Source organism: Pantherophis guttatus, chromosome 5 (genome assembly GCF_059756535.1).
Source record: "Pantherophis guttatus breed Tessera chromosome 5, ASM5975653v1, whole genome shotgun sequence".
Taxonomy (NCBI): Eukaryota; Metazoa; Chordata; class Lepidosauria; order Squamata; family Colubridae; genus Pantherophis; species Pantherophis guttatus.
The window spans coordinates 46961577-46988361 of record NC_142067.1 but is presented as its reverse complement, the minus strand read 5'-3'; the positions used below and the strand labels follow the sequence as shown (position 1 = coordinate 46988361).

General features: G+C 39.1%; 1 protein-coding gene across 10 annotated transcripts in view; it reads right to left on the bottom strand.

The window, feature by feature from the left end:
- USP25 (ubiquitin specific peptidase 25) overlaps positions 1-26785 on the bottom strand; it is a 63237-nt gene that overhangs the window by 23794 nt on the left and 12658 nt on the right. For 8 of the 10 annotated variants that reach the window (XM_034423528.3, XM_034423361.3, XM_034423273.3 and 5 more), the window contains exons 2-10: positions 24066-24143; positions 23235-23379; positions 16145-16268; positions 14972-15134; positions 12026-12112; positions 10535-10672; positions 5592-5668; positions 4877-4950; positions 4300-4448 (exon numbers count right to left, since the gene is read on the bottom strand). In XM_034423528.3, the coding sequence (XP_034279419.2) occupies positions 4300-4448; positions 4877-4950; positions 5592-5668; positions 10535-10672; positions 12026-12112; positions 14972-15134; positions 16145-16268; positions 23235-23379; positions 24066-24143 (1035 nt within the window). Of the gene's footprint in view, positions 1-4299; positions 4449-4876; positions 4951-5591; positions 5669-10534; positions 10673-12025; positions 12113-14971; positions 15135-16144; positions 16282-23234; positions 23380-24065; positions 24144-26785 lie in introns of all 10 variants that reach the window. The other 2 variants (XM_087895038.1, XM_087895037.1) reach the window with 1 other exon arrangement.

The following is a 26785-nucleotide window of genomic DNA, read 5'->3' as shown; positions in this document are numbered from 1 at the left end:
AAGGCTTCCTTGCTTCTTTAATATAGTGAAAGCTCTGTTAAAATGCTAGTTTTTGAAATGTAAAAAAATAAGACCAAGATAAATAACTTTAGAATTTTTTCCACCTTTAATATAACATATAAGATGTATAATTCAATTGAAAAACAAACTATAATCTTTTTGAGGGGAAATAACACTAAAAAACTTATAATAATGTGGTTGCTTAAATATGCACACCCTCTTACAAATAGGAAAGTGGCTGTTTTCAGAGTTAACCAACTGAAGGGGAGATGACCAAGCTGATTCCAAGGGAGATGCCAAGCACATTATTGGTCTCAAGTTCCTTCACCACCCACAAGAGATCTAAGTCCAACAACCTTGAATTCTGTTGACTTATATAAAGTCAGTTTGCTTTGACGATTAGTGGTTCAGATTCTTGTAGAAATTGTTAGTATGCATTAAATTGTTAGTATGCATTAGATTAATCTATATTAATCTTAATCACTTTGGCTCCTGATTTCTTGCACCTGACACCAACCATATTCAAATTGATGTTAAAAGAGAGGTTAGTACACATTTGCCAAGTGACTGTGATCAAGTCCATTTAAAGTTCAGGTGCTCTAGTAGGATTTTTCTGATATTTATTGAGTAGCCTTTTACAGCAAAAACCATGATCTGCAAAGAGTTTACAAAGCATCAAAGGAATCTCATTGTTGGAAGGTATTAATCAGGAAGAGGATACAAAACAATTTTCCAGGCATTGGATATACCATAGAACACACTGAAGACAGTCATCAACAAGTAGAAAAAATATGGCACAACAGTGACATTACTAAGAACTGGATGTCCCTCCAAAATTGATGAAAAAAATAAAAACACTGGTCTAGGAGGCTGTCAACAGGCCTACAGCAATATTAAAGGAGCAATTTTTGATTGTTGTACATGTGACAACAATCACTCATATTCTGCATATGGGGTAGGATGGCAAGACAGAAGTAGATTAAAGTTTTGGAATGCCCCAGCAGAACCCAGACATGAATCCAATTGAAAATCTGTGAGGTGACCTGAAAAGAGCTGATCACAAGAGATCCTCTTGCAATCTGACATATTTGGAGTACTTTTGCAAGGGACTGCAGGCAAATATTCCCAAGGCAAAATGTACCATTCTGATAAACTCCTACCAAAAGACTGAATGCTGTTAGAAAATCAAAAGGTAGCAGCGAGATTATTGATAGGTAAATATTGGAAAAATGAAGCTTTCCCCACTATTGAAGAATGGACTTTGAAGATGGCCAGTTTTGCGGAGATGGCGAAGATTTCAGCATATTTAAAAGATCGCTCACAAGAGACTTATGAATGGGAATGGAAAAAATGGATAGATTATGTGCAGAACAAATATCAAGTTAGGAAGTATCAAATAGCTTTTCATTGAAAGTATTATATAAAAATAGAAATGTATGAATACTGTGAAGATAAAAAATTTTTAAGGGGGTTTGAGGGGTTCAAGTTTTATAAAAAGGGGATTTTGATGGGATTATATTTTGTGGAAGTCAGGGGGGGAGGGTTAGGGGGGTTGGGGGGGTTAGGGTGGGGAGTGGGGGATGGGATGGGGGATAAAAATGGGGTGAAAATGTAATTGTAAAACTTTTGCAATAAAAAAAAAAGAAAATCAAAAGGTGATTCAACGAAGTATTAGTTTAAGGGTGTGCACACTTATGTAACCATGCTATTGTATGTTTTTTATAGTTATTTTTCCCATTAAAAGTTTCAGTTTGTTTTTCAATTGAATTGTACAGCTTATATGTTAAAGGTGGGAAAAATTCTTAAGTCATCTAACTTGGTCTTATTTTTTTATATCTCAAAAATCTGGCCTTTTAACATATATCCTTTAAGTCTATATCCACTCTATCTTTTTGAGCGAACATTGTGTAGTGGCCCATCAACACTTAATAAACCTGAATGACAGAATACTCATAATAAGAGGATATAACTACTTTTCATCAATTATCCTGCTGAATTTTTTTAAGCTCTAGGAAGGCTAAGGAGCAGAGAATGGTTATAATCTCGTACCATTTTGTTCTTGAAAGTATTATTTTGCCCACTTCATGATTGCTCGAAGAAACACTATTTCAAGCAAAAATATTTCATTTTTCATTAAATAAGTTACAAAAAATATTTTAGAAACCCTAATAACTATAAGTCTCTCTTTTTTTGCTGCAGTTAAGAACAAATATGGAACAATAGGGTGCATTCAGATATAGGTCAAATGAAGCCATAGCACACTTAAAGGTTTAAATATGCTGCATGAAAGGAATTAGGTTTAATGGATAATAGAACCTGAACAAGGCCAACCCTGAACTAGATAAAATAGCTTGAAGCCATGGCTTGAACTAAATACTGCTTAAATGATATGGAAAACTTTCCGAAGAGCTGCAGACTGAATAGAACATTATTATATAAAGTTTTCACTAGGCTTTTCTCTAAGTCAACTGTGACTTATATACAACCAACATTCATGGTATGGTTTAATAGATTACAAATATATTACACACTCTGAGAAACTACTTCAAATATTTATATAATTATTTTGAGACAAAATACATAGACAGCTATAGAGATTCAATGCTATGCAGCAATTGGATGTGGAAAAACAAGATTTATTTTAACAGAACACTGATACATAAATGAATTTTAATATGTAAATTTATACTATTATATCTTGCTTTATGAATGTAATATTTCTACTTACAGTATAGTGTGGAAGTTAAATATGTAAATAATATGAATTATTTCTGCTTTATTTTCTATTTTTTAAATCTTAATATATGCCACAATAAAACTGATCACTCTTAAAAAGAGTTTGAAACTCTGTATGAACATATGGACGTTGTTTTGGAACCAAGAACATTTTGAGTAGACTAACTTATTATTTGGTTACCGATAAAGAGACAGTAAATCCCATTAAGCAAATCCCATTAAGAACAGAAAAAAATTGGCTTAACAATCCACAAATACCAGTTTTAATTAGAAGAAAAGTGATGTAATGAAGAGACAATGAGAATCCAAACAATATAACAACCAATAAAATTGGGAATGATAAGAGCCAGGTTGCTCTAATGATAAAGGCATTAGGCTAGAAAGCAGAGTTTATGAGTTCTAGTCCTGCTTAGGGACATAAGCCAGCCAAGTGACTTTGGGCCAGTAGTTCTCTCTCAACACACAATGTCAGGCCTGGGGAACAAGCCAGCAACTCCTTTCATGACCTGTGGATAAACACTCAGTTGAACTGAAAAAAAGCAGATCTTCCACATGGTCACATGCTAGGAGGAAGAAAGAAGGAAAATTGGGAGTGACATAAGAAGCAGAATTGCTAGAATATAAAATATGCTGATTCAGAAAAATGGGGAGGTTTTTTATATGTCAGGGACCAAGCTGCTGAATTACTTATAACGTTAGGCCTTTAGCTTTTGTCCCAAAATGTCAGGTCATTCTATTCTTTAATTTTTCTTAGCTAGTAACGTAATTTTTCTCTTTAGCAATGTTTTACTTTTCTTAACTTTTCTCTGCACTTTTCTCTAAATTTGAAAGCCATGTAGGAATTTGCAACTACTATTAGAATCAAGATATTTTCCTTTATGCTTAAATATTTATAACTTTTAAGTATGCATATATATGTGCAAGTTGGATGTAGTGATTAAAGACATCAAGTTAGATACCAGGACTTGCCTTAGGAATAAAAGCAGCTGGGTGACTTGCCCAGTTACATTTCCCTATGTATGTTCACGTTGGAATGGAAAAAATAAACTTTTTAATACTTGAAATATTGTATCATATAAATTAATCTGTCACTGATTATGCTTTGACTAGTTTAGCATTTATTTGAATTTAATCATTAAAATCATATAACTGTTTCACCTGATTTAATCTTTTGATTTTATATTATAAATTGTATGAATAGTTTTGTATCATGGTTTCAGTGTTTTTCTCTGATGTCAACAGTATGCTTGTGGTTCAAATACTGTTCTTATTTACTTTTTTTGGTGAAATTTTGATTCAGTGATCCCCTATATCAGGTTATTGGAACAACTGAGGATAAAGTAGATAAAAGAATCCTGTTCCACATTTCAGACATAGATTTACATTCTTAAAACAGAAATTTCAGAATTGATTGAGATCCAAATAAACATAAAAGTGCATGAAGCTCTTCTTTGTTTGGGTAAATAAATGACTTGCCAAAATATTTTGTGTTATCTATATTTTAAATTAGGTGTGCATCATGGAAAGGGTTATCGGTATTGCCAAATGTATAATATCACTTACCTCCTGACCAGATTTTCCAGAATTTTCCGAGTGTAAAGATTCAATTTCTCCCTCAACCATGGCAGCTTCTAGGCACTCATGAAGATCTTTGAAGCCATTAACTTGAAGTGGATATTGGCCAAACATCTCTGTATTTTCAAATTTCTTCCCTTATCAGAAGAGGGAGGTATAAGATTTCAACAGGAAACATACAGTGAACACTACTACCTTTTTATAAAGTTTTAAACATGATCTAACTGATCTATCAAATATAATTTTAAATATCTGCTACAGGTGAACCTTTGTACATGATATGTGAAAGTTGTAACTAAATACTAGGTTCCATCCTCCCTTCCAAAAAAATAAAATAAAATCCCAGAACCATAATAAGAAAGTACAAGTTGGGAAAATGTTTCTTCCCAGTATATAAAAAAAGTTAAGGACATTTTCTTTGAGTGAGATAGGGGATTGAGGAGTCCTTTTAAAAAGCCATGTTAAGGCTATTTTAGGGCTTTATTATAAAAGTAGTATATAGTACTACATTTAGTATTAAAATATTAGTAGGATAATTGAACTACAAATATACTCAAGATAATACCTTCAAGAAATCCAGCTGCTAAAAATCGGCCATAAAACAGTTCTACCATTGGGTTCTTTGGCTTTTCTCCATTCCTAAAGACAGAATTATCTTTGTTAAAATTAAATGCAAGTTATTCCATATATTTTAATCAAATGGTTACACATGAATATTTGCATCAATGGAACTCCCTCCAGTATATTATATTCATAATTTATAGTAGTCAATTATAATTATTTTGAGGTTAATTTTATCATCATGAAATTGGTATCCAAATTTTCAACCAGAATCCATGAAGTGATTTTCAACTATATTCAAATATTAATTCCTTTAAAATATTTCAATTCAAGTAGGATGAATTATTTTCCTACATACAGAAAATATTAATAATAAATCTGATAAAAGTGAAGCAAACCACTCTATACTGATCTTGAAATAGCTGCATGATGAATAATTTCAAACTGTATTCACTAGGAGAGCAATCCAGATAATCTAGGACAAGAATATGAATTTACATCTGCCTGCTTCACTCTTCTACCAGTTTATTTTACATGAACTGTAGAGATTACATTTTTCATCTAAGCTATCCTTATTCAAAAATATGTGTTGTGTTGCATTGCATTTCAGGATCATAACAGGATTACAAGAGTTGGGCTACATAAGATTTCTGATGCTAAATACTGAGTGAACGAATACACTCAATTATAAATTAATCTTTATTATAAGAGTCACTTACTGTTCCTCTTCAGCCTGGATTTGAAAGGCATCTTCCAGCCAATCCAGCAACTTGTGTGTGAATTCACTCACATCTTGCTGTTGAGAAATAATAAACAAACATATAAAGAGGAGGAATATAGGAAAAATCACGTATGTGCAATACTTGGAAGTGCAAAAGGCACTATAATAAACAAATAGAACTGATAGAATTTTGTCAATGGAGCACTAACAGGAATTTGACATTGCAGTTCACTGGGCTGTTCCTAACATATTTTCTAGCCTGAAATTGGATTGATAAAGTATAAATAAAAGTATTTCATTTGTGGTGATGAAGTGAGAACCATAATTTCAAATGGCTACTGTCATGCTATTTTTCTTTACCAAAATAGCTTAGCGTATATTTGTAGCAAGCATAGTCCTTGAAGAAAAATTACAATGAATGGAGCATTAAGTGGCCAACTCATTAAAGTGACTATATTTTACTAAACTAACAGGAGCTGAAAGATGAAGCAAATTTCTAGACGGAAGAAAATCAGGTTGACAAACAAGCCCAGTGGACAAGACCAACAATCAGAAACAAGGCAACAAGATATTCTGTACCTCATGGAAGAAGACAGCTTTTAAGAAGAAAAAATACAAGAGAGGAAGAGGGGGAGAGAATAGAATTTGCAAAACAGGAAAGGTAACTGTGCCCTAAATGAATACTTAGGATAGCCCTAATTAAATCATGAGCCTCAAGCCAAACTTCAAAAGAAATCCAGTTATTTATTAGGAGCTTCATGTCAGCGCGGACCAAGTGAAGCCAACTCTGAGCTCGCTTAATTCGCGCCTTGGCTCTGACCCTGTTTCCCCCTCCCCCCAAGGTGTGTCATCAGTCACATTCCCCAAGGAAGCAATTTCGTGGGTTGTAGAAGTCACTCCCTCCGGCCACTTTGGATCGCCGTGGAGATGACCTTGATGTTGCCATCTGGAATGTGCTTTGTTTTGACTGAAATGCAAGTTCCTCAATGTAGCTGTGAGGCTCGATTCCTCATCCCCTGCCTATTGCAACTCGAGAGCAGGTCAGGAATGCTTTGCGAGTTGACAGCTGGTGCCTCACTGGTCTGAGGATCAGATTATGTGTAGGCCCATCAACTTGTGAATTATTAAATTAACTGAAAATATATTTGGGTAAAAATGATATTGTATAATGGTCTGTGAAAATGTGCTTCTTGATAGAATTTACTAACCCAATTAAGAGGAGATGCTGCAGATTAGGCATCGGGCAGATAAGAGGCAACTTATCTGCAGAACGAATGGTACTGTTAATGTCAGCCCCTCAAGGCAATTGGAACAAGAAACATCAAACAAGTTGCAAGTAATTGCAAGTCTGAAAGTACATCTTTCCTCTCTCACACTTTTACAGTCCAAGAAAGTAGGAAGGGCCCCTTCTAAGATATTTGCTATGCCTCATTCCTTCTGCAAGTTGTTCCTTATCTGATTGTTACCTAGTTTTCAGCTCCTCCTTTTCCTATCTCTCAAAGACATTCCTACAGATGATTACATGCCATACTCACATCATAGTAACTTGAAATATCTAGGAAGTAAAATCCTGCAGCCTCAGCTATAGTTCTCCTACATAACTTAGGTCCATCGAAAGGACAAGAAATGAACGATGAATATAACTTCTACTTTCAGAAAGGATGTGTAAATGAGATGGCCTGTTATCTAAAGAAATCCATGTGAAGAATTGATATAAATCTTTCGCCTCATAAGGATTGAGAAATGATCTTTTACAGAAAGATGGAAATCTCAATTGTAACTTGTTATAGCATTGGAGATCATCCCCTGCAATAAGGACAAATTGGATATACCCTATCCAATGTTACTCCATTAGGACAAACCTACTTAAATCAGAAAAAATATTGGTCTACAAAATTCTTAGCCTTTGTTGTATATATATATTAATTGCCCAGTGTCTGGGAAATGAGCAAGATAGTCATGAACTACTGTGTTTCCCTGAAAATAAGACATGTCCTGAAAATAAGGCCAATCGGGCTTTTCAGGACATGTGATAATATAAGACATCCCCACAAAATAAGCCCCCCACCACCAACTACGTGCCCCACTCCCCCCGCCGGGCATGACAGGGCTCCTGCCCCTCGCTTAGCCACCCATCCTCACTCGCCCCTTTTAGGGTACAATTTGGGGGTGGCAGGTGGGGTGGGCAAGAAGCGGGACACACGTCTTGCTTTTCCAGCACCGTCGCGTTCCTCGCCATTCTGTCCAGGGAGACACGTTGTAGAAAAAACTTTCTCGCGAGTTCAGCCAAACTCCTTGAACTCGCGAGAAAGTTTTTTCTACAACGTGTCTCCCTGGACAGAACGGCGAGGAACATGATGGTGCTGGAAAGGTAAGACGCGTGTCTTGCGGCCCAACACGTCCCATCCCACCCCAATGGCAACAGCAGCCTGGCTGCTTCCCTTCCCCACCGTCTCTTTATTGAGAGGGGTGGCACTTCTCAAATTGCATCCTAAAGGGGGTGGGTGGGGGTGGGTGGCAGGAGCCCTGACATGCCCGGTGGGGGGGGGGGAAGAAACAGCAAGGGGAGCATGTCTCACTCCACGCATCTTGCTTCTCCCCCGCCCCACCTGCCAGAAATGAGTCTTTGTGAGACTTGTCGTGCCGCTGCTGCAGCCTCATAAAGCAGGACTCTGCAAGGCTTGTGCCATTGCATGCAGGAACTGCAGCACAGCTGCAAGGTTTGACATACTGGCACAGCCGCGAGCGGCAGGATGCCAGCTGTGCCAGTATGATGAAGCTCGTGGCGGTGATGCAGTTCGTGCATGCAACGGCACAAGCCTTGCAGAGCCCTGCTCCACAAGGCAGCAGCGGCGGCAGGACACATTAGGGCAGCAGCCAATGCAAAGAATGGGGAGGGGAGACAACGACAGCAACGGGACATCCAGTCCCACAAGCCAAGCCCTTATTTGGGGGATCCAAAAAAATAAGACCCTGTCTTATTTTCGGGGAAACACAGTAGTAGTACAGAAATGTAATATGGTTTAACATAAAAACATAAAACATAACATAAAAATGGTGGGCATACTCCCATAGGCTACATCAACTGAAGATCACAACTTGTTAAAAAGATAGAAACAGGAAAAAGGAAAGAATTGCCTGTATCCAAACCACCTACCCTACAAAACAGAAAACTCTATGATTTTGGATTTACATGTGAATATTTTTAAAAGTGGAAGAATACATAAAGTGAAAGCCTTGATGAATTTACTAACCCAATTAAGACAATTCCATAAGCAAAAAAAAAAAAAAAAAACCACAATGAAATAAGAGTGACAGGAGACTTATCTACTATATGCTTTTTCTCAGACAACAATATGTATTGTTGTCTGAGAAAAAGCAAAAAATAAATTCTTTCACAGAGTTGGTAAGGATATAAGGTGGTCAACTATTCCTCATGTATATGAGGAATGAAAAGGCAAGTTCATTGCAAAAAACAGAGTAGCATAAAATGTTATAATTTTAAAGGAAGCTAAAGTCTAGTTAGTTAAACACATATCTGAAACACAAATACCTTGTATTTGATTGTTTAACTTGTTTAAGATTACATAGCAAGTGTAGTTAACAAGAAACAGCCTGGAATATAGGTGGAAGTTCCTAAAACAGAAGGTATTACAAGCACAAACAATTCCAAAGAAGAGGGAAGGGAAAGAGGAGCACAGTAGCAGAATTAAATGTGATTGAGCAAAATATTAAGGGAAGATATAAAACAAGATATGAAACATTTAGAAATCAGGAGGCAGAATGAGGTAACTTATCAAAGAAGAATACATAGTAGCTCAGACTACTTTAGGAAAACCTAAAGGATGAAAAAACTGATGTTTCCAAAGAATGCTAAGCTAAAGTTCAAAAACAATTTTACAAGCAACTAATAGTACCTTTTCAGATAGATTTAAAATAAGCTTATATACACCTGCATCCCAGAATACTGAAAGAAAGTGCTTTTGATATGGTTGAAAATATGTCATCTTTGAGAAATCTTGGGTGTCTAATTACTGGAAACCAATTTTTTTCTATGCTCAAGGAAAGATACTGACTCCCAAGAGGCTCAAGAACAGATCGTAAAGATATAGATCTGTAAGCACCATGAAAACAAAGCATTACTATATCATAAACTATTATTCATAGAGTAAACAACTCTCTTAACTTAACTCGGCAAGTTTCTAACAGATTGTAGGAATGCTATAATAGTAATATATATTACTATTACATGTAATAAAGTACCACACAATTTTTTGATTACAAAGTTTTTTAAATCATAGCTGGTTGGCATGACAATAAAACTGGCTTGAATTACACTCTGAAAATGCCTATCAATAATTCCTTATCAAATATGAAACATATTTGGGTGCCATAAAGTTCAGTCCTAGATTAGTACTTTTCATACTCATGGACATTCATTACTATATTAATACAACTATTAATAACTTGGGAACATGATAGAAGGAAAAGTTAGCAAAACTACAGATTTGATTAATGCTATCGTATAGATAGTGAAGTAGAATAAAGGTCAAAATACTGAAACTATTCAATATTTGAGGCAGATAATCTCCCATTTATTGGATGGGGTTGTGGATATTTTATCTGAACATAGAATGGTAGCCTATGTACTCTTCCACCTCTGTGGTTTTATCTAAAAGAAAAGAAAAAAATGATTCCACAAAAAAAAATGAACATATTCATAAATCTACTAATATCTCGACAAATTGACAACCTTAGCTAGATCCTTCATTAGTTTTTAGTTTAATTAGTTTTAAAAAATCCTTCATTTTTTTAAACAAATTAGCCAGTCTGAAAATTTCATCAGGTAAAAGTATTTTTTGGTAATGTTTTATTTGTATCATTTCTCCAAGTTTTCATAACTATTTTTATTTAAAATAAGGTAGAAAGTTCTTAAATTACCTGCTGAGAATCATTTGATTTAAATGCATCTTTAAGAATTTCAACAGCTCTTGATGGGTCAACGTATTTTCTTTTCGAGCCAACAAGAAGTGCAAAGAGGTATCTTAATTCGCGCATAAAAGGTAAATTTCTATGTTCCTGTATTTGAAATAGTTATAAATAATGAATTTTGTATTTTTACAAATCTGTAAGAAGTTCAATTATAAATCAATTGCTCGATCCTCTTAAAAAGGCTAAATATGTTCTCATCACAATATTAACAAACTCCAATACGGTTATATTATTTTAGACTAAACCATTATTTCTTTTTCTTCCCTACACCCCCCAAAAATCAACAAGTTTGATGAGTTGATGGAACTATTATTGATTTACAAGTTTTGTTTACTCCCTATTCCAGGTCATTCACAAAAGCTAACAGCCAACAAGTCTATAAAGAAGTTTAAAGTCAGCAAAAACAACATATCGAATTAATAAATTTCACATCACAGATCTATTCAAAGTTGTACTCCCTTGCTTTACAATAAACTTGTTTCTATTAATTATACCTGGACTATCATTTTAATAGCTTGCTAGTTATACATCTACTATGATCTTAGCTTTTTTATCAGCAGTAATTTCATATTAAAAATCTCTGAAAAAAATGGAAGCAAATTATTTATCTCATTCGTGTTAATTCAAAACAGACACTCAGCCAGGTGCAGCTCATTAGCACCAGAAGGATGCAAACGGTGAAGGTCAAATGGATATGGCAAGGGCTGGAGGCTGACAGAGATAGGTGGAGGTGGAATAGAAGACATAGAGATGGAGCAGAGATATGCAGACCAGGGAAGTTGAAATGGAGGCAAGTGGGGCATGTCAGGAGAAGAGGTCTTCGCTTAATGACTGAAACTGGGACTACTGGAACTAAGTGGTGCAGTCATGGGATGTTTCACCTAACAACTACTTCACTTAGTGACAGATATTCTGGTCCCAAATACAGTTATGTCATTAGCCTTTAAAGTGCTATAAAATTATTCTGTAAACTTGTAAGCTAGTATATTATCATCTATAACTTGTTTGAAATATTTATGTATATACAAATATGCCTACACACCAGTAGTGGGCTCCACTTACCTTTGCTCCAGTTCGGAACTGTGAGTGTGTGTGCTCACTTCGCTCACGCGTGGCGCTTCTGCACATGCGCAGAACCTTCTGCACATGCGCAGAGGGTCCATGATGTCTGGGTGGGTGGGCGGAGCCTCCCGCCGCCACCACTACCAGTTTGCCCGAACCAGGGCGAACCGGTAGAAACCCACCACTGCTACACACATACCTAAATACAATTGAAATATAATGAGACTACTTTTCTTGTCAATACTGCAATAAATCTACCAATAAATTGCAACTACCTACTCCCACAATTTTTTTGTTTGTGTGTTTATTGTTCACATTTCTGTCTCGAAGACTGACTTCTGGGCAGTGTACAGTAAAAGGCAGCCTATATAATTATACCTTTTGGTTTCGGGGGAGATCTTGAGCATTTGCTGGTAAATTGTAATTCAAGACTAGCCTTCGAAATTCCAATAGGTTAAATAATGACTGAAACAAAAAGGAAATATAAATTTAGCATTACTTCGTAGAAAGTGTATTAGATATACTGCAATTCACAAAAGAACTAAGAAGCAAAGAACTGGTTCACAGGATGTAATCCATATATGGTACTTTTTATGTAAAAAATGAAAAATTTAAACTAACAAAAAATGATTATGACTAGCAATTCACTAATTGGCATATTGTGACTTGGAAGCAAACTCTATTTCTGGGGACGTTGGGAGACATACTTACAAATAGATAACAATTCTGTATTTTTATGTGAGCAAGATCTAATAAACTGTGATCATGCAAAAATGCACTAGAATGAGTGACAAAAGTATTAAAAACCACTTTTAATATAAAATAACACTTTTTGCTTCTACTGTTCTAATGTAATGCTGACTGTGGCTTCCAACATTTTATGCGCTAACTGGAGCCTACATGAATGTTACAGCTTGTATTTCAGGGGAAAAAACAAGCAACAAGAAAATATGAATTATCCATGGTTCTGCTTTTCCTGCTTTCTTTGGTAAGAAAAGAAATAAATGATTCAGGAGGACTATGCAACAAAATCTATTATGCTAATTTATACCTCTACTTATACATACAGAACCTTACATATCTACACATATGGAATCTAAATAAACTGATATCCATATACATGAAAATTAATTTTTAATTATTTTATTCATATCAATCAAATAAGCATTTGCCTGTTAAAAGATCCTGGACATAACAAATTAGGAATCCATTTTTGTCACTGTAATATTTTCAATAAGATTGCATATACATTTGCTTAATAAAAAAAATCTATTCTCTGGATACTTAACAAATTAAAACCAAAGTGGCAGAGGAAGTATTGAAAAAGGACATATGACAACGTTATATGCACATTAGCACTTTTAACTGCCAATCAATGTATACCAAAAACATGTTTGGGTCCTTTTAAAAATATTCTTTACAACATTTTCCTACATTAAATGTAAAAAAAAAAGGAATGAAAATGGGGAAAAAGTCAAGAAGCTGAGACTGAACGTTATCTATTATCAAAAAAGTGGAGTCATTATTGTTGCTTGCATAATTATGAAGGATAAAAATCTAGTTAGAAACTATACAAAGAGGAGAATTTAACACAGATTTTAATATAATCCTTGAAAAAAAATCTTAAGGAGATATTTAAACAAGTACTGGTTACATATAAATATATGGCAAAATTAGATATAGATATCTAAGTTGTAAGCTTTACTTATCTATAAAATTTACACAGAATCATATGGAATTAAGTCATCTGTAAGAGTATACAGATTCACAGATTTGTGCTGCCACACGGTATAACAGAACGTTGAAAGTAACTTTAGTTTTCTGGCACACATGAACATAGTGTTGAATAAAAATAAATCTTTGGCTCATATTACAATGATGAAAAACAAAGAACATGATTTATAAAAGCACATATCAATGCAACTAATATTCCATGAAGCCACATATATTAAGGGAAATCTGCATCTGTAGAATATGTTTGTTTTGGTTTTAATTTTAGTACTTTTCCACATCGCAAGTCACTGACTAATAAAGATAATGTTACACATCGATGACCCCTATCAATGTTACACATTGATGACCCCGTATCAGATTTCAAGAGACCCCTGATGAAAACATGAAATATTGTCACACAGTTGATGCAACCTAAGGAGCCTATCAATCTGTGGCTAAATAAATACTGTAGTAGGTAATGTCCAAATTTATCACATATGAAGTAAATTAAGATAGTTAGCTGAAACATTAGCCCACTAAGCTAGGCAAATAAAAAGGAAGAAACAAACCTATAGATATTTATTATTACCACAAAATTACAATATTAATATACTTTTTAAAGTATTGATTTTTACCATATGGTGCTGGACAGTAGCTGCTATAAAATTTCTATTAGGTATAAGTGAAATATTAGTTCTTAGTATATTTTAAAACTTCAGTTTCTACTTGTTGTTCGGTTAGTAACAAGATTATTAAGTGATTCTGGCTTCCCCATTGACTTTGCTTATCAGAAGGCTGCAAAAGGTAATTACGTGGCCCCGGGACACTGCAACCGTCATAAATATGAATCAGTTGCCAAGCGTCTGAATTTTGATCATGTGATCACAGGGATACTGCATTGGTCGTAAGTGTGAAAAAGTCATAAATCGCTTTTTTAGTGCTGTTGTAACTTTGAACAGTCACTGTTCAAAGTTGTAAGTTATAACACTGTTGTAAGTCGAAGACTATCTGTAGTTGTAATTATGCAAGTTATGTTTCTTATTTTACAATGAATTACATATTAAATATGTATTATATATTAAGCCTTTTTTTTTAAAAAAAAAGGCTTACAACAATTATAATCCATGATAATATTACTCTAAAATAGGTATATTTCTTAGATTTTCACTTGATTTATAGTATTCAAGTAGCCTAGAGCTCAAAAATAGGAGATATCAACGATATTATTACCAGTGATATCATTGTTCATTCTCAAACACCAAAAGCTTTCATACATGCCCAAAACAACTGGCTCTGGCATCAGAGTTGTTTAGTTTAGCATGGCAATGATGCATATAAATTATAAATTGATTATTGAAGCAGAGTCTTAACATAGTTTCTGGTCTGATCCTTTATCCAATAACATGCATAATGTACTGACTCATTTATCAAATAATTTTGATTTAATGACACAGTATTTCAGGGTTTTAAAAAATAAAAATAGGTATACAGAAAATAACTTGCCGGAGACTTTTTATAATAATTTATCCATATCATTAATTTCTCTGTGCATTTCAAGCAACTGTCTTTTTATTATAATAAACCCAAAAGCTTAATAAAATTAATAATTACCTGTATAACAGCACTGAACCAGCATGTGTTACCAACATTTTTTAATCCTACTGGAGAAATATCTTGACGTTTTCTATCGTATGGATTTGGAGAATCACTCCAGACTTCTGGATGTGTTCTTTTCAGACTTGCTTTGTTTTCTGCTATGCTGGCTTCTAAAACTCTTAGAAAATAAATGAAATAATTAGAAGAAATAGTCTTAACAATTTGGATATACATTTTCACAAATCTTCATCATCCTTATGCCTTTTAATAACATTTATTAGTCAGAAAGGTACTATCAGACTCCTGATTTTTTTTCTTACACTACATAATCTAAATTACAGATTATTTTAAGCAATAGGTTATGCAATAATTACCCATATTAGACCATTGTGATTTTAGTACATAAATGTAAATATAAAATGTGTATAATATTATAAATAAATATAATAATGTGTCATTTTTCCTACTGTCAAGTCATGGATAAGACTACTCTATTCTAAAAGCTATAGCAAAGCATCGTTGAGCAGCTCACTTTAGAAAGAGACAAAGTCACAACTAATTCTCAGAAGAGCAGTTTTAGGAGGTGCGGTCATGCTTCAGCGAAAACAATTTCAAAACAAGTATTATGGCACAAATACTTGTTATAACCACAATGTGTTCTATTACATAACTATTATCACTTATGTATCTTTGAATAACTTGGTCAATAAATAAATGAACAAATTTTCCATGGAAAACAACATTTTAGATCATATTTATGCAGAAATATTGAAAATTCAAAGCGTTCACAAACTGTTAAGTATCACTATATATACAAATCACAGTGGGAAATCATTCAGAATATTAAATTATCCTTTTATACTATAAACTTTCCCTAATAATTAATTTCTATTTCACTGTACTAATGCATAAAAATTACAAAAAGTGTACAAAATTTGTTGATCTAAGACTGTATTTTTCTGAAGAACTCTGAAGAATTGTTGTTTGGAAGAACAATTTTCCATATCTCTCTCTCTCTCTCTCTCTCTCTCTCTCTCTCTCTCTCTCTCTCTCTCTCTCCCTCCCTCCCTCCCTCCCTCCCCCTCTCTCTGTCCCCCCCTCCCCCCCCTCTCTCTCGACCATTTCCTTCTAGGTGGAAGGTACTGGAAGTAAATTTTCCAAACCAGATACAGTACAACATGTACTTACCTACTAATGGCCTGTTCCTCATCTGTAATCCCAGTCTCCCTGAATGTCCTGTTCGATTCCTCTAAACTGAGGGCAATAGCTCTCTGTAGATCATCTTTGTCATCCCCTGTGAGATCAATTACATCTGGAAAACAAACCTGTGTCCCTCAATATTAAAAATGTATAGAATAAAAACTCAACTATATTAGCAATGATCAACGACTAGTTTAGATTTGTCTCCACTGGATTTAATTTTATTCCCTCAACATTTTACTTATTCCCAGCACTATAGTATCATTCATTTGCGTAACTTGAGTTAATCATTACATTTGAACAATCAACTAAAATTTCATTAGCTATTGTACTTTCTATCACTTTATCTCTTTACTGGCATAAATTTGCTGACTCATGAAAACTCTCATCTACATTAAGCCATTGATCTTTCTCACTTTAAAACTGAAATAGTGTAATTTTAAATCAATCAATAAACAGCAATAAATAATTCTAGCTAGGATGTTTATAATAAAGCAATGTGAAATAGAAGGAAGACCACAAGAAGAACAAGAAGATTACATAAACAACTATGAATAGGGCATTTCAGCCTATCATGTCATCAAATAAATTTTCATCAAGCAATTTCATCGTAGCTATTATACTGGTCAAGTACGTTTAATCAATTTATCATGAAAAATTTTAAAGTTCTAAGCAGCATCATGCTGGCCAAAGAATTTGGATGCTCTCAAAAATCTGGGAAACTGTGAGAATAACTGGATCTTAAATAAACCCAGAAATAGAAACAACGTTCTTTTCTTACAATGAAACGGACGTTGTCTTACCCGAACGTCCCTTCTCGGCGCGCTGCTGGAGAATCCAAATGTTGGGTTATTCCTCAGCTTGATTGCCAGACTGGGTGAATGTTTCTTTAAGAAACGTCCTTGGCCACTTCTCCTTCACTCGGCTGAGCTCCAGTTTATTCACAAAGACAAATAGAGGACGGTGCTGCCAAAACAAACAAAGAAGAGAAACAAACCACCCGGCACCACAGAACGCAGCCGAAGGGTTGGATTGGATTCTCCAGCAGCGCGCCGAGAAGGGACGTTCAGGTAAGACAACGTCCATTCTCCAGCGTGCTGCTTGGAGAATCCAAATGTTGGGATATACCCAAGCTAGTCAGATGACGGGAGGGCGGCTGCGTTATCCCGGGTGGGGAAAGCTAGAACCGACTGCAGCACACGCCGACCAAAGGATGCCTCAGCCAAGGCAAAGGAGTCTATTTTGTAGTGTCTAACAAAAGGTGTCAAAGAAGTCCACGTTGCAGCCCTACAGATGTCTATGATGGATGCCTGGGTAGCCCAAGCGGCTGAAGTGGCTGCACTTCGGGTGGAATGTGGTAAGATTCTCCCCGGCAGTGGTTTCTTCTGGGTGTGATACGCCATCGCGATGCAGGCCTTAATCCAACGACCAATTGTGGACGATGAGACCTTCTTGCCCAACGTAGATGGATTGAAGGACAGAAATAAGGCTTCAGACCTACGGAAGGATGATGTCCGCTTAATATACCGATGTAGGGCCCTCCCAACGTCCAAGGTATGCCATTGTTGTTCGAGATGATGGCTAGGGTCTGGACAAAAGTCAGGTAGAATCAGTTCCTGGGCTCGGTGGTACGGAGAGCTTACCATGGGCAGAAAGGAGGGATCCGTTCGAAGCACTACCTTGTTAGGGTGAAAGATGCAAAGGTCGGCCCGCATTGACAACGCTGGTAGTTCAGAGACCCTTCTTGCCGAGGTAATCGCCACAAGAAAGGTGACCTTGAGTATCAGAAACCGAAGGGAAATCGACGCCAGATGTTCAAACAGAGGCGACATTAGAGCGTTAAGGACCAATGCAAGGTGCTATATTGGATACCGGTGGATAGTAGCGGGCTGGAGATTGGATGCCTCTCTCAAGAAGGTCCGTATACGGGGATGATGAGTCAAAGGCCGATCGTTGGCCACAGTCAAGACAGTGCTTAAGGCTGCCACTTGACGCCTCAGAGTGTTAGGAGCAAGTCCCCTGTCCAAACTGTCCTGCAAAAATACAAGAACATCAGAGGTAGACGCTGTCGTAGGGACCCGATGAGTCTTGGAACACCAGGAACAAAACGAGCGCCAGGTGGCATCGTAGATACGATTTGTGGAAGGGCGTCTGGCGGATTGCATAGTGTGGATCACACTCGCCGGGATGTTGTCCTTCCTTAGACGAATCCTCTCAAACGCCAGACGGTCAACTGCAACCATTGCGACTCTGGGTGCAGTATGACCCCCTGGCTGAGAGATATCTTGTCGTTGAGGATGTGCCAGGGGCACTCCACTGACAGGTTCAAGAGGTCCGCGTACCAGGGACGACGCGGCCAATTGGGAGCGACTAGGATGAGATCCGCCTTCTCTGCCATCTTCGAATCACTCGTGGGATGAGCGGCGGGGGGGGAAACATAGAGGAGCCCTGGGGGCCACACACTTCGAAGTGCGTCGCAACCTTCTGCTCCGGGACAGGGGAATCGAGAGAAGAAGCGGGGCAGCTGAGCATTCAGCGGGTGAGCAAAGAGGTCGACAGTTGGGAGACCGAACCTCCTTGATGGGTCCCGGAACAATGACGGATGGAGGCGCCACTCCGCCTGATCTATTTGGGTCCGGCTGAGCCAGATCGCCTGGATGTTGTCTGCAGCAGATATGTGCTCTGCCGTCAGTGACAGAACATGCTTCTCCACCCAATTCAGCATCCTCGTCGCCTCGTCCAGTAGGAGCTTAGAATGAATTCCGCCCTTCCCTGTTCATGTGAGCTTTCGTTGTTGTATTGTCCGTAAGGACCAGCACATGACACCCCATCACAGAGGATTGGAAATGGCACAGGGCGAGGTGGACTGCCCGCAGCTCTAACCAGTTTATGTCGTGTTGTAAGTCCTGCATGGACCAGCGACCCTGAGCGACTGATGACCGCAGGTGCGCACCCCAGCCGAACTTGTTCGCATCCGTCGTGATGGTAATCCGGATGGGTTCCTGGAAATAACAGCCATTCCGTATGGCCGGGAAGATCCACCACCTCAGAGACAAGCGGACCAGCGCCGGGAGGACAACCTTGGTGTTCGAGCTTGCCCGGTGAGACCTTTGATAAGGCAGAAGGTACCACTGAAGAGGTCAACTGTGGAGACGGGCCCATGGGACTATTGCAATGCAAGATATTAGTTTGCCGAGCAACTGGGACAATGTGATCAGGGGAACGGCTCTGAGCGATAATACCTGAGTCACCGAAGATCTTATGCTTCGCATCCTGTCGGGAGATAGGAACACATGGCCGCTGACCAAGTCTATGACAGTTCCAAGGTGGAGAATGCGAGTGGTGGGCAGGAGTTGACTCTTGTCTAGGTTCAGGGAAAACCCGTGCTGTCGCAAGAGACGAGACACTGTCCTTAAGTCGACCACAGCTTGATCCTGTGTGGCAGACAGAATGATGTCGTCCAGATAGCACATAACTCTGATGGGGATCTGCCGTAGAGAGGCAGCCACTGTTGCTAACAGCTTCGTAAAGGTCCGAGTGGTAGACGAGAGGCCAAATGGAATGGCCCAATATTGGAAGTGTCGGTTTGAGTAGGCAAACCAAAGGAAGCGTCGATGAGAAGGACGAATCGGGACCTGCAGATAAGCCTTCTTGAGGTCGATTGACATCATAAAATCCCCCCGTCGGATGCCCTGCAGAATCGACTTGAGCGACTGCATTTTGAAGTGGTGATACCTGACGAATTTGTTTAGGGCCTTTAAGTCTAAGATCCCTCTCCAGCCCCCGGAAGACTTTGGCACGAGAAAAAGGCGCAAGTAGAACCCGGATCCCCATTGTTCCACCGGTACAGGTTCAATAGCGCAGATGTCGAGCAGATGTTGAACCTCTGCGTCCATCAATCCTCTCTTCTCCAGATTGCCTGATACTGGACAGGGAATGAAGCGGTTCGGAGGGCTGGAGAGGAAGTCCAATGTGAGGTCGAACCTCACCATTTGGAGGACCCAGGCGTCTGTCATGGAGGAAACCCACTGGGGCAAGAAGTGGAGGAGACAACCACCAATGGGTAGATCTGCGTGGTAGTCAGTTGCCCCTTTTGAATGATCAGCTGGTGGCACCACGGAACTGTCGCCTGGCGTTGGGCTGACCTCTGCCCCGATCCTGGTAAGCAGGCCTGTCAGCGGACCGACCGACGCCCTGGGAGTATTGCCTAGGAAAATAGGATCCGTTGGGTTCAGACTCAGTCCGAAAGGGCTGTCTCTGGTTATAAGGAGCAAATCTCCTATCCTGTCGTCTGAAGGAGGATGGCATAATTTTACATTTATCCTTATCCTCCACTAGTATAGTGTTCAAAGCCTCTCCAAAGATAAAGGAACCCTTGTAGGGAGCAGATGCAAGCTTCCACTTTGATTTGAGATCGGCCCTCCAATGACGGAGCCAAAGGAGGCGCCGAGAAGTGACAGTAGAAACAAGGGCTCTTGAAGCAAACTTCAAGGATGCGTCTGCCGAATATTCAGTGGCTGCCACTATTTTATTAATGTCCTGGTGAAGCCTGCTGTCGTCAGGTGGTAAGCGCTCCTGCAGTTGGCGCAACCAAATAAGAGATGCGCAAGCGAAGAAGGATGTAGATGTTGCCGCCCTGATGGCTCAGACTGCCGCCTGATGTGTCTTACAGAAAGACAGTTCAGCCTTCCTGTCCTCGGTCCTGAGACCGTCAAGCACATCATTAGAAATGACAGAAGAAGACGTCAATTGAGCCACCGGCGCATCTACAGAAGGCAGCTGGATCAGATTTTGTAAAGAAGGGTCCGAACAATACAACTTTTTATCTAATCCATTCGGGGCCGAGATGTAAGCCGGTTGGGACCATGATTTTTGGACCACATCCGTGAACAGTTCAGGACACGGAATAAAGTCCTGCTTCGGCTTGTGCAGCTGAAACAAGTCATCATGGGGATGAGGATCCGCCTGTTGAGATGGCTGTGTGCTCGACACTCCCATATTTGTGGTAAGCTTAGCCTTGTGGAGCAAGGATTTGAACATAGAAGGGCAGAAGAGGCCCGTGAACAAAGGTCTTTCAGGAGCAAGGTCCAGACAACTCTATCTCTTCGGGTTCCTCCTCATCCCAGACGGAATCGTCGGCAAGAAGAGATTCTGCTTGATATGAATACCCACGACGCGGATCGCCATACGCCTGAGACAATGGTGGATGCATAGCCGGCATGGAAAGATCCTGGAGTCCCTGGTGAGGAGCTGAAGTCAAGATCCTAGAGATTGTCTCAGACACTAGGTCCTGGATATCTCGAGAGAGCGCTGGTTGAAGGCCGTCAGCAGGATGGAGACCAGCGGCGGTCGGGGTGAAAGTAGCCTCCAGAACGGAACAACCCCGATGATGAGTAGCATGAGCACTGGGTCCTGAGGAAGCAGGTGGAAAAGCGGACTCCCGGAAGAGTTCAACTTCAGTTGGACAATGGGTGGCAGCAGGAGGGTCCTGAGAGCTGGAGAAGGCTTGTCAGGAGACATCTGGCGGTTAGAAGACTGGGCCCTCTGCTGAGCAAGAAGATATTGTTTCTCAAAGGCTTTGCATCTTTTCTCCTCAGCCTTGTCAGCTGCTGCAGTGCGCGTGGTAGGATGAGGACTGGCAGAACGTGCCTGAACAGCTCAATGTTTGGAGGCCTTGGCAGGAGCCTTGGAGCGTTTCTTGGCCTAAGGTGGACTATAGGATGGTTCGAGGTCGGAGGACAGATCAGACTCCGCCATCTGGACAAGTTAATCAGAGATAAGTTGATGAAATTGAATAGTAATAATTAATTGATTAATATTTTTAATTAGTTATTTTTTTTTTTTAATTCAGGAGACAGTCACGACTAAAGGAGGCAGGAAACCAATAGGGCCTGTCAGTCAGATGAGTCTTTGAAGGCAAGTAAGGCAAGTATAGCACACAGCAAACGATGAAGAGAAATAGTGGCCAAATAGGTGTCAGAACACCCCAACAAGCTGCTTCGCAAAGGCTCCTCACCAACATGTCAATCCCAGGTAAGTAAATGACCGGCGATGTCCAAATGCGCTCCCTGCTGCTGCGAGTAACCTTTGGTTTAAAAGAAAATGGCGGGTGGCGATGATGCTCAAAATGGCGCGCGGCTCGTATTTTGCCACCCAGCACCTTTGCAGAGTGAGGGAGCCAAAAAGAAAAGGTGCGCTTGGTGATAACCGCTCAATCGGCGCAGCGAAGCTTGTAATGTAGGAGTTTGCCCTGAATAATAGGCAGGGACTCCTGGCCGCCGAGAGGACCGTAGGAGCGGTGCGGATGGCGGAGGAGGTTCTGCCGGCGATCCGGAGACCAACGCACCCACCGGCGGCAAACACAATCACTCGGAGATGCCTCAAAAGGTATTCCTCCGAGGAAACTTGCAATTAATAAGTGACCGGAGGGAGCCCACCTGGAAGCCCAGGGCTGACTCACCCACCACCATCAGTTCAAGTAATTAACAAGACGTCCGATGAACAGCTGATTCCACTTGAAAAAACAATATCCACACCACTCGAAGAAAATTTGAGGAAAAAACACTAGAAATTGTTTGGAAAATCCAAATAAGCGTAAATTCTTCAGCCTGAAATGCTAGAGCCAAGGAAAAGACCAGTTTCTTGCTCGACTGAGTGAATAAACTGGAGCTCAGCTGAGCGAAGGAGGAGTGGCCAAGGACGTTTCTTAAAGAAACATTCACCCAGTCTGGCAATCAAGCTGAGGAATAACCCAACATTTGGATTCTCCAAGCAGCGCGCTGGAGAAGAGAAGGAGAGGGAGAGGCAGAGAGGGGAGGGAGATTGGGAGGGAGAGAGAGAAAGAGGGAAAGAGATATCAGCTTTAGAGCAACTGCCATCACAAAGTTGTTTGTCTAACCTAAGAATTTCTTGCATTTTTTTTAAAAAAAATCATTATTAAGTAAAACAAAATATCTATTATCAAATATGAAATCTGGAGATATAAAAAGTTCATTAATATACAGTAGAAACTGAGATGGTGACAGGTTTTTCTAGTTTTTTCAGTTATGTAGTTATATGGTGAGAAAAAAGCACTTACTTGTATCAGCTTGGCTTCCTACACTTATATATCTGTCATTACCAGGAAGTGCTGTTTGATAGTATGTTGTTTCTTCTTGCTGAGGAATCTTGGCATTCTTTGCAGTTAGGAGGGCTACTGCTAATTCTAGGTTCCCATTGCTATCCTTTAAATGCATAAGAAAGAATTATTAGAATGCCATTTTATGATCAGCTTCGAACATCAAGTCCAGGTATATTTAAATTTTACATATTGTAATGAATATAATTTTATTATTAGAAACCTAATCAATTTAAAAATAACATTAATTAATAATGTGAAATATGATAAGCAACTTTAAAACAGAATGCAATAAAAGCTGAACTTTAATCCAAATCCACTGATTTAATATAGTCGTATTCTGCAGTGGCAAATGAAACTATTTAAGGGCTGAATTAGATGCTGCCCATTGTATACATATTTCCTAAATAAAACATCTGCAAGGAGTTTTGAAATCAGTTTTGTAACTTCAGTTTTCAACATGAATTTGAATAAATGATCAGTTAAGCATATAGAAAAATCATAACTACAAATACCAATATATCTATATTTAAACCCAAATATATAATGTTTAAGGTTAAGCTGCTTAATATCCTGTTTTTAGTCCATTCTCAGCTCTGAATGTTCAATAATGATTCTGGACCAGTCACAATTTCCCCAGTTCACCTACAGTTTCAGCCTATTTGCAGGCCATTCAAATCAACCTTATAATCTTGTATTGAATTGTATTGTATTAAGTTCTGCTACTTAAAACATGCTTTAAAAATTTCAATATAGAGATCTAAATATAGTTATCTTTCAAAATCACTATACCTTCAAGGCTTGCTGCAGTACTTGAGTGTCATTGATACCTGTGATTTCTCTCAGCTGATTCAGAAACGTCTGCTGGTGCTGAAAAATTAAAGAGCTGATCAGCATAGACAAAGACAAATTAAAGTAAACAAACGAACAAACAAAAACCTAGTTAGTAGAAAACACTAGATTTTTTCCCTCCTCTTTAAAGAAATGAGTCAACAGTATCAATGTGTACAATTTCAAAATGGAGTATAGGAAACTTAAGTTTAGAGTAGCTGTTACAAATTCCATTATCTCCAGACAACATACCCATGATAAAGTACAACTACTATGATTATTGCTATAGATATACACACTTCCACACCATATGTAGTAGCTATATATACTTTTAAAATCAAAAAAACAAAGCTGAAATTTTAAAATTGCCTTTCCAAATTTCTAAATCATCAGCAAGCTAAAAATAAACTGAAGTTGCCAAGGAGCCATAAAATATCACAGAACAACTTGAGAAAAAGACTGGTTCCAAAAAATCATTTTGGTTTGGTTTGGTTTAAAATTTATAGGCCATTCCCCCCCCCCCAAAAATACAACTTTTGTTAGGGTAGCATATGCCTATATTTGAATTTCTATCTGCATTAAACTGTTAAATAGAATGAATAAACAAAAAGTTTCTGATGTATGAAATAAAGTATATTTCTTTATACAATAATAACAATAACAATAACAATAACAATAACAATAACAATAACAATAATAATAATAATAATAATAATTTTATTTCTATACCGCCCTTCTCCCGAAGGACTCAGAGTGGTGTACAGCCAATTTAAAAAGCACAGGACACAACAATGATTAAAAATTAAAATAATTAAATAAATTTGGCCGGATTAAAACCCCAAAAATTTAAAATACCCCAATTAAAATTATTATGTTGATAGGCCGGCCTGGCAGAACAACAGGGTCTTCAATGCGCAACGAAACACCCGGAGGTCGAAGATCTTATGTATTTCCGGGGGCAGTTCATTCCACAGGGCTGGGGCTCCCACAGAGAAGGCCCTCCCCCTGGGTGTCACCAGCCGACATAACTTGGCTGATGGCACCCTGAGGAGACCCTCTCTGTGGGAGCGGACTGGTCGGTGGGAGGCTATCAGTGGCAGAAGACGGTCTCGAGGGTACCCGGGTCCTACGCCATGGAGCACTTTAAAGGTGGTAACCAACACCTTGAATCGCACCCGGAAGACCACTGGGAGCCAGTGCAGCTTGCGCAGGAGGGGTGTCACGCGGGCACAACGGGTTGCGCCCATAACCACCCGCACGGCCGCATTCTGGACCAGTTGGAGCCTCAAGGGGAGCCCCATATAGAGAGCATTACAATAGTCCAGCCGGGAGGTGACAAGGGCATGAGTGATCATGCGCAAGGCGTCCCGGTCCAGAAAGGGCTGCAACTGGCGGATCAGGCGAACCTGATAAAAGGCCCCCCTGGCCACGGCCATCATGTGCTCTTCTAAAGACAGCCGTGCGTCCAGGAGGACACCCAGATTGCGAGCCCTCTCTGTGGGGGGCAAAGATTCACCACCAATAATCAGCGATGGCACCTGCTGACTATATCGGGGCGCCGGCAGCCACAGCCACTCAGTCTTGGACGGGTTGAGTCTGAGCCTGTTCCTCCCCATCCAGACCCGCACGGCCTCCAGGCAGCGGGACATCACATCAAGGGCATCGTTGGGGTGATCTGGGGTGGAGATGTACAGCTGAGTATCATCAGCGTACAGATGACACTTCACCCCAAAACCACGGATGACCTCACCCAGCGGCTTCACATAAATGTTGAACAGAAGGGGCGAGAGGACTGACCCTTGTGGCACTCCCCATGTGAGACACCTCGAGGTCGACCTCTGCCCCCCTGCCAACACGAACTGCGAGCGGTCGGAGAGGAAGGAGGAGAACCATCGCAGAACGGTGCCCCCTATTCCTAACCTTCTCAACCGCTGCAGCATGATACCATGGTCGATGGTATCAAAAGCCACTGAGAGATCTAATAGGACTAGGACAGAGGAGCAACCCCTGTCCCGAGCCCTCCAGAGATCATCCACCAACGCGACCAATGCCGTTTCTGTGCTGTGCCCCTGCCTGAAGCCCGACTGGCACGGGTCTAGATAGATAGCTTCATCCAGGTGCCTGGGCAGTTGTCGTGCCACCACACTCTCGACAACCTTCACCATATAAAGTACAACAACACTATTTGAAATAAGTTTTAACTTATTTCATGGCAAATTGGGATTTTTCGAGGGAAAATGAAGGAAACTAGTTCTGTTGGTTACATCTATAAAGAATTCCAAAGGGATTTTCAAAAGTATCTTGCAAGAAAGCTAGAGGGAAATTACACAATTGCCTTCTTTGAGTGATTTGAGACCCATATTCTATAGATTCTGGTTGAAGTATAAATATAATATTTATTTCCTAATACAGGTAATCCACACTAAACAGCATCATGTGACTATCCTCAACTGTCGTTAAGTGAATCACTTGTGGTTATTTAAACAGCATGACGTTTGACCATGACTTTCAACTTACCAGCAGATTCCCTATTGACTATTTGTCAGGAGCTGGGCTATGAAGGTTGCTAATGATAATACATGATTTGCAGGACACTGCAACCATCGTAAATGCAGGCCAGTTGCATGCTGGTTGCCAACCGCCCAAATTGCGATCATGTGACTATAGGCTGTCAGAAATTT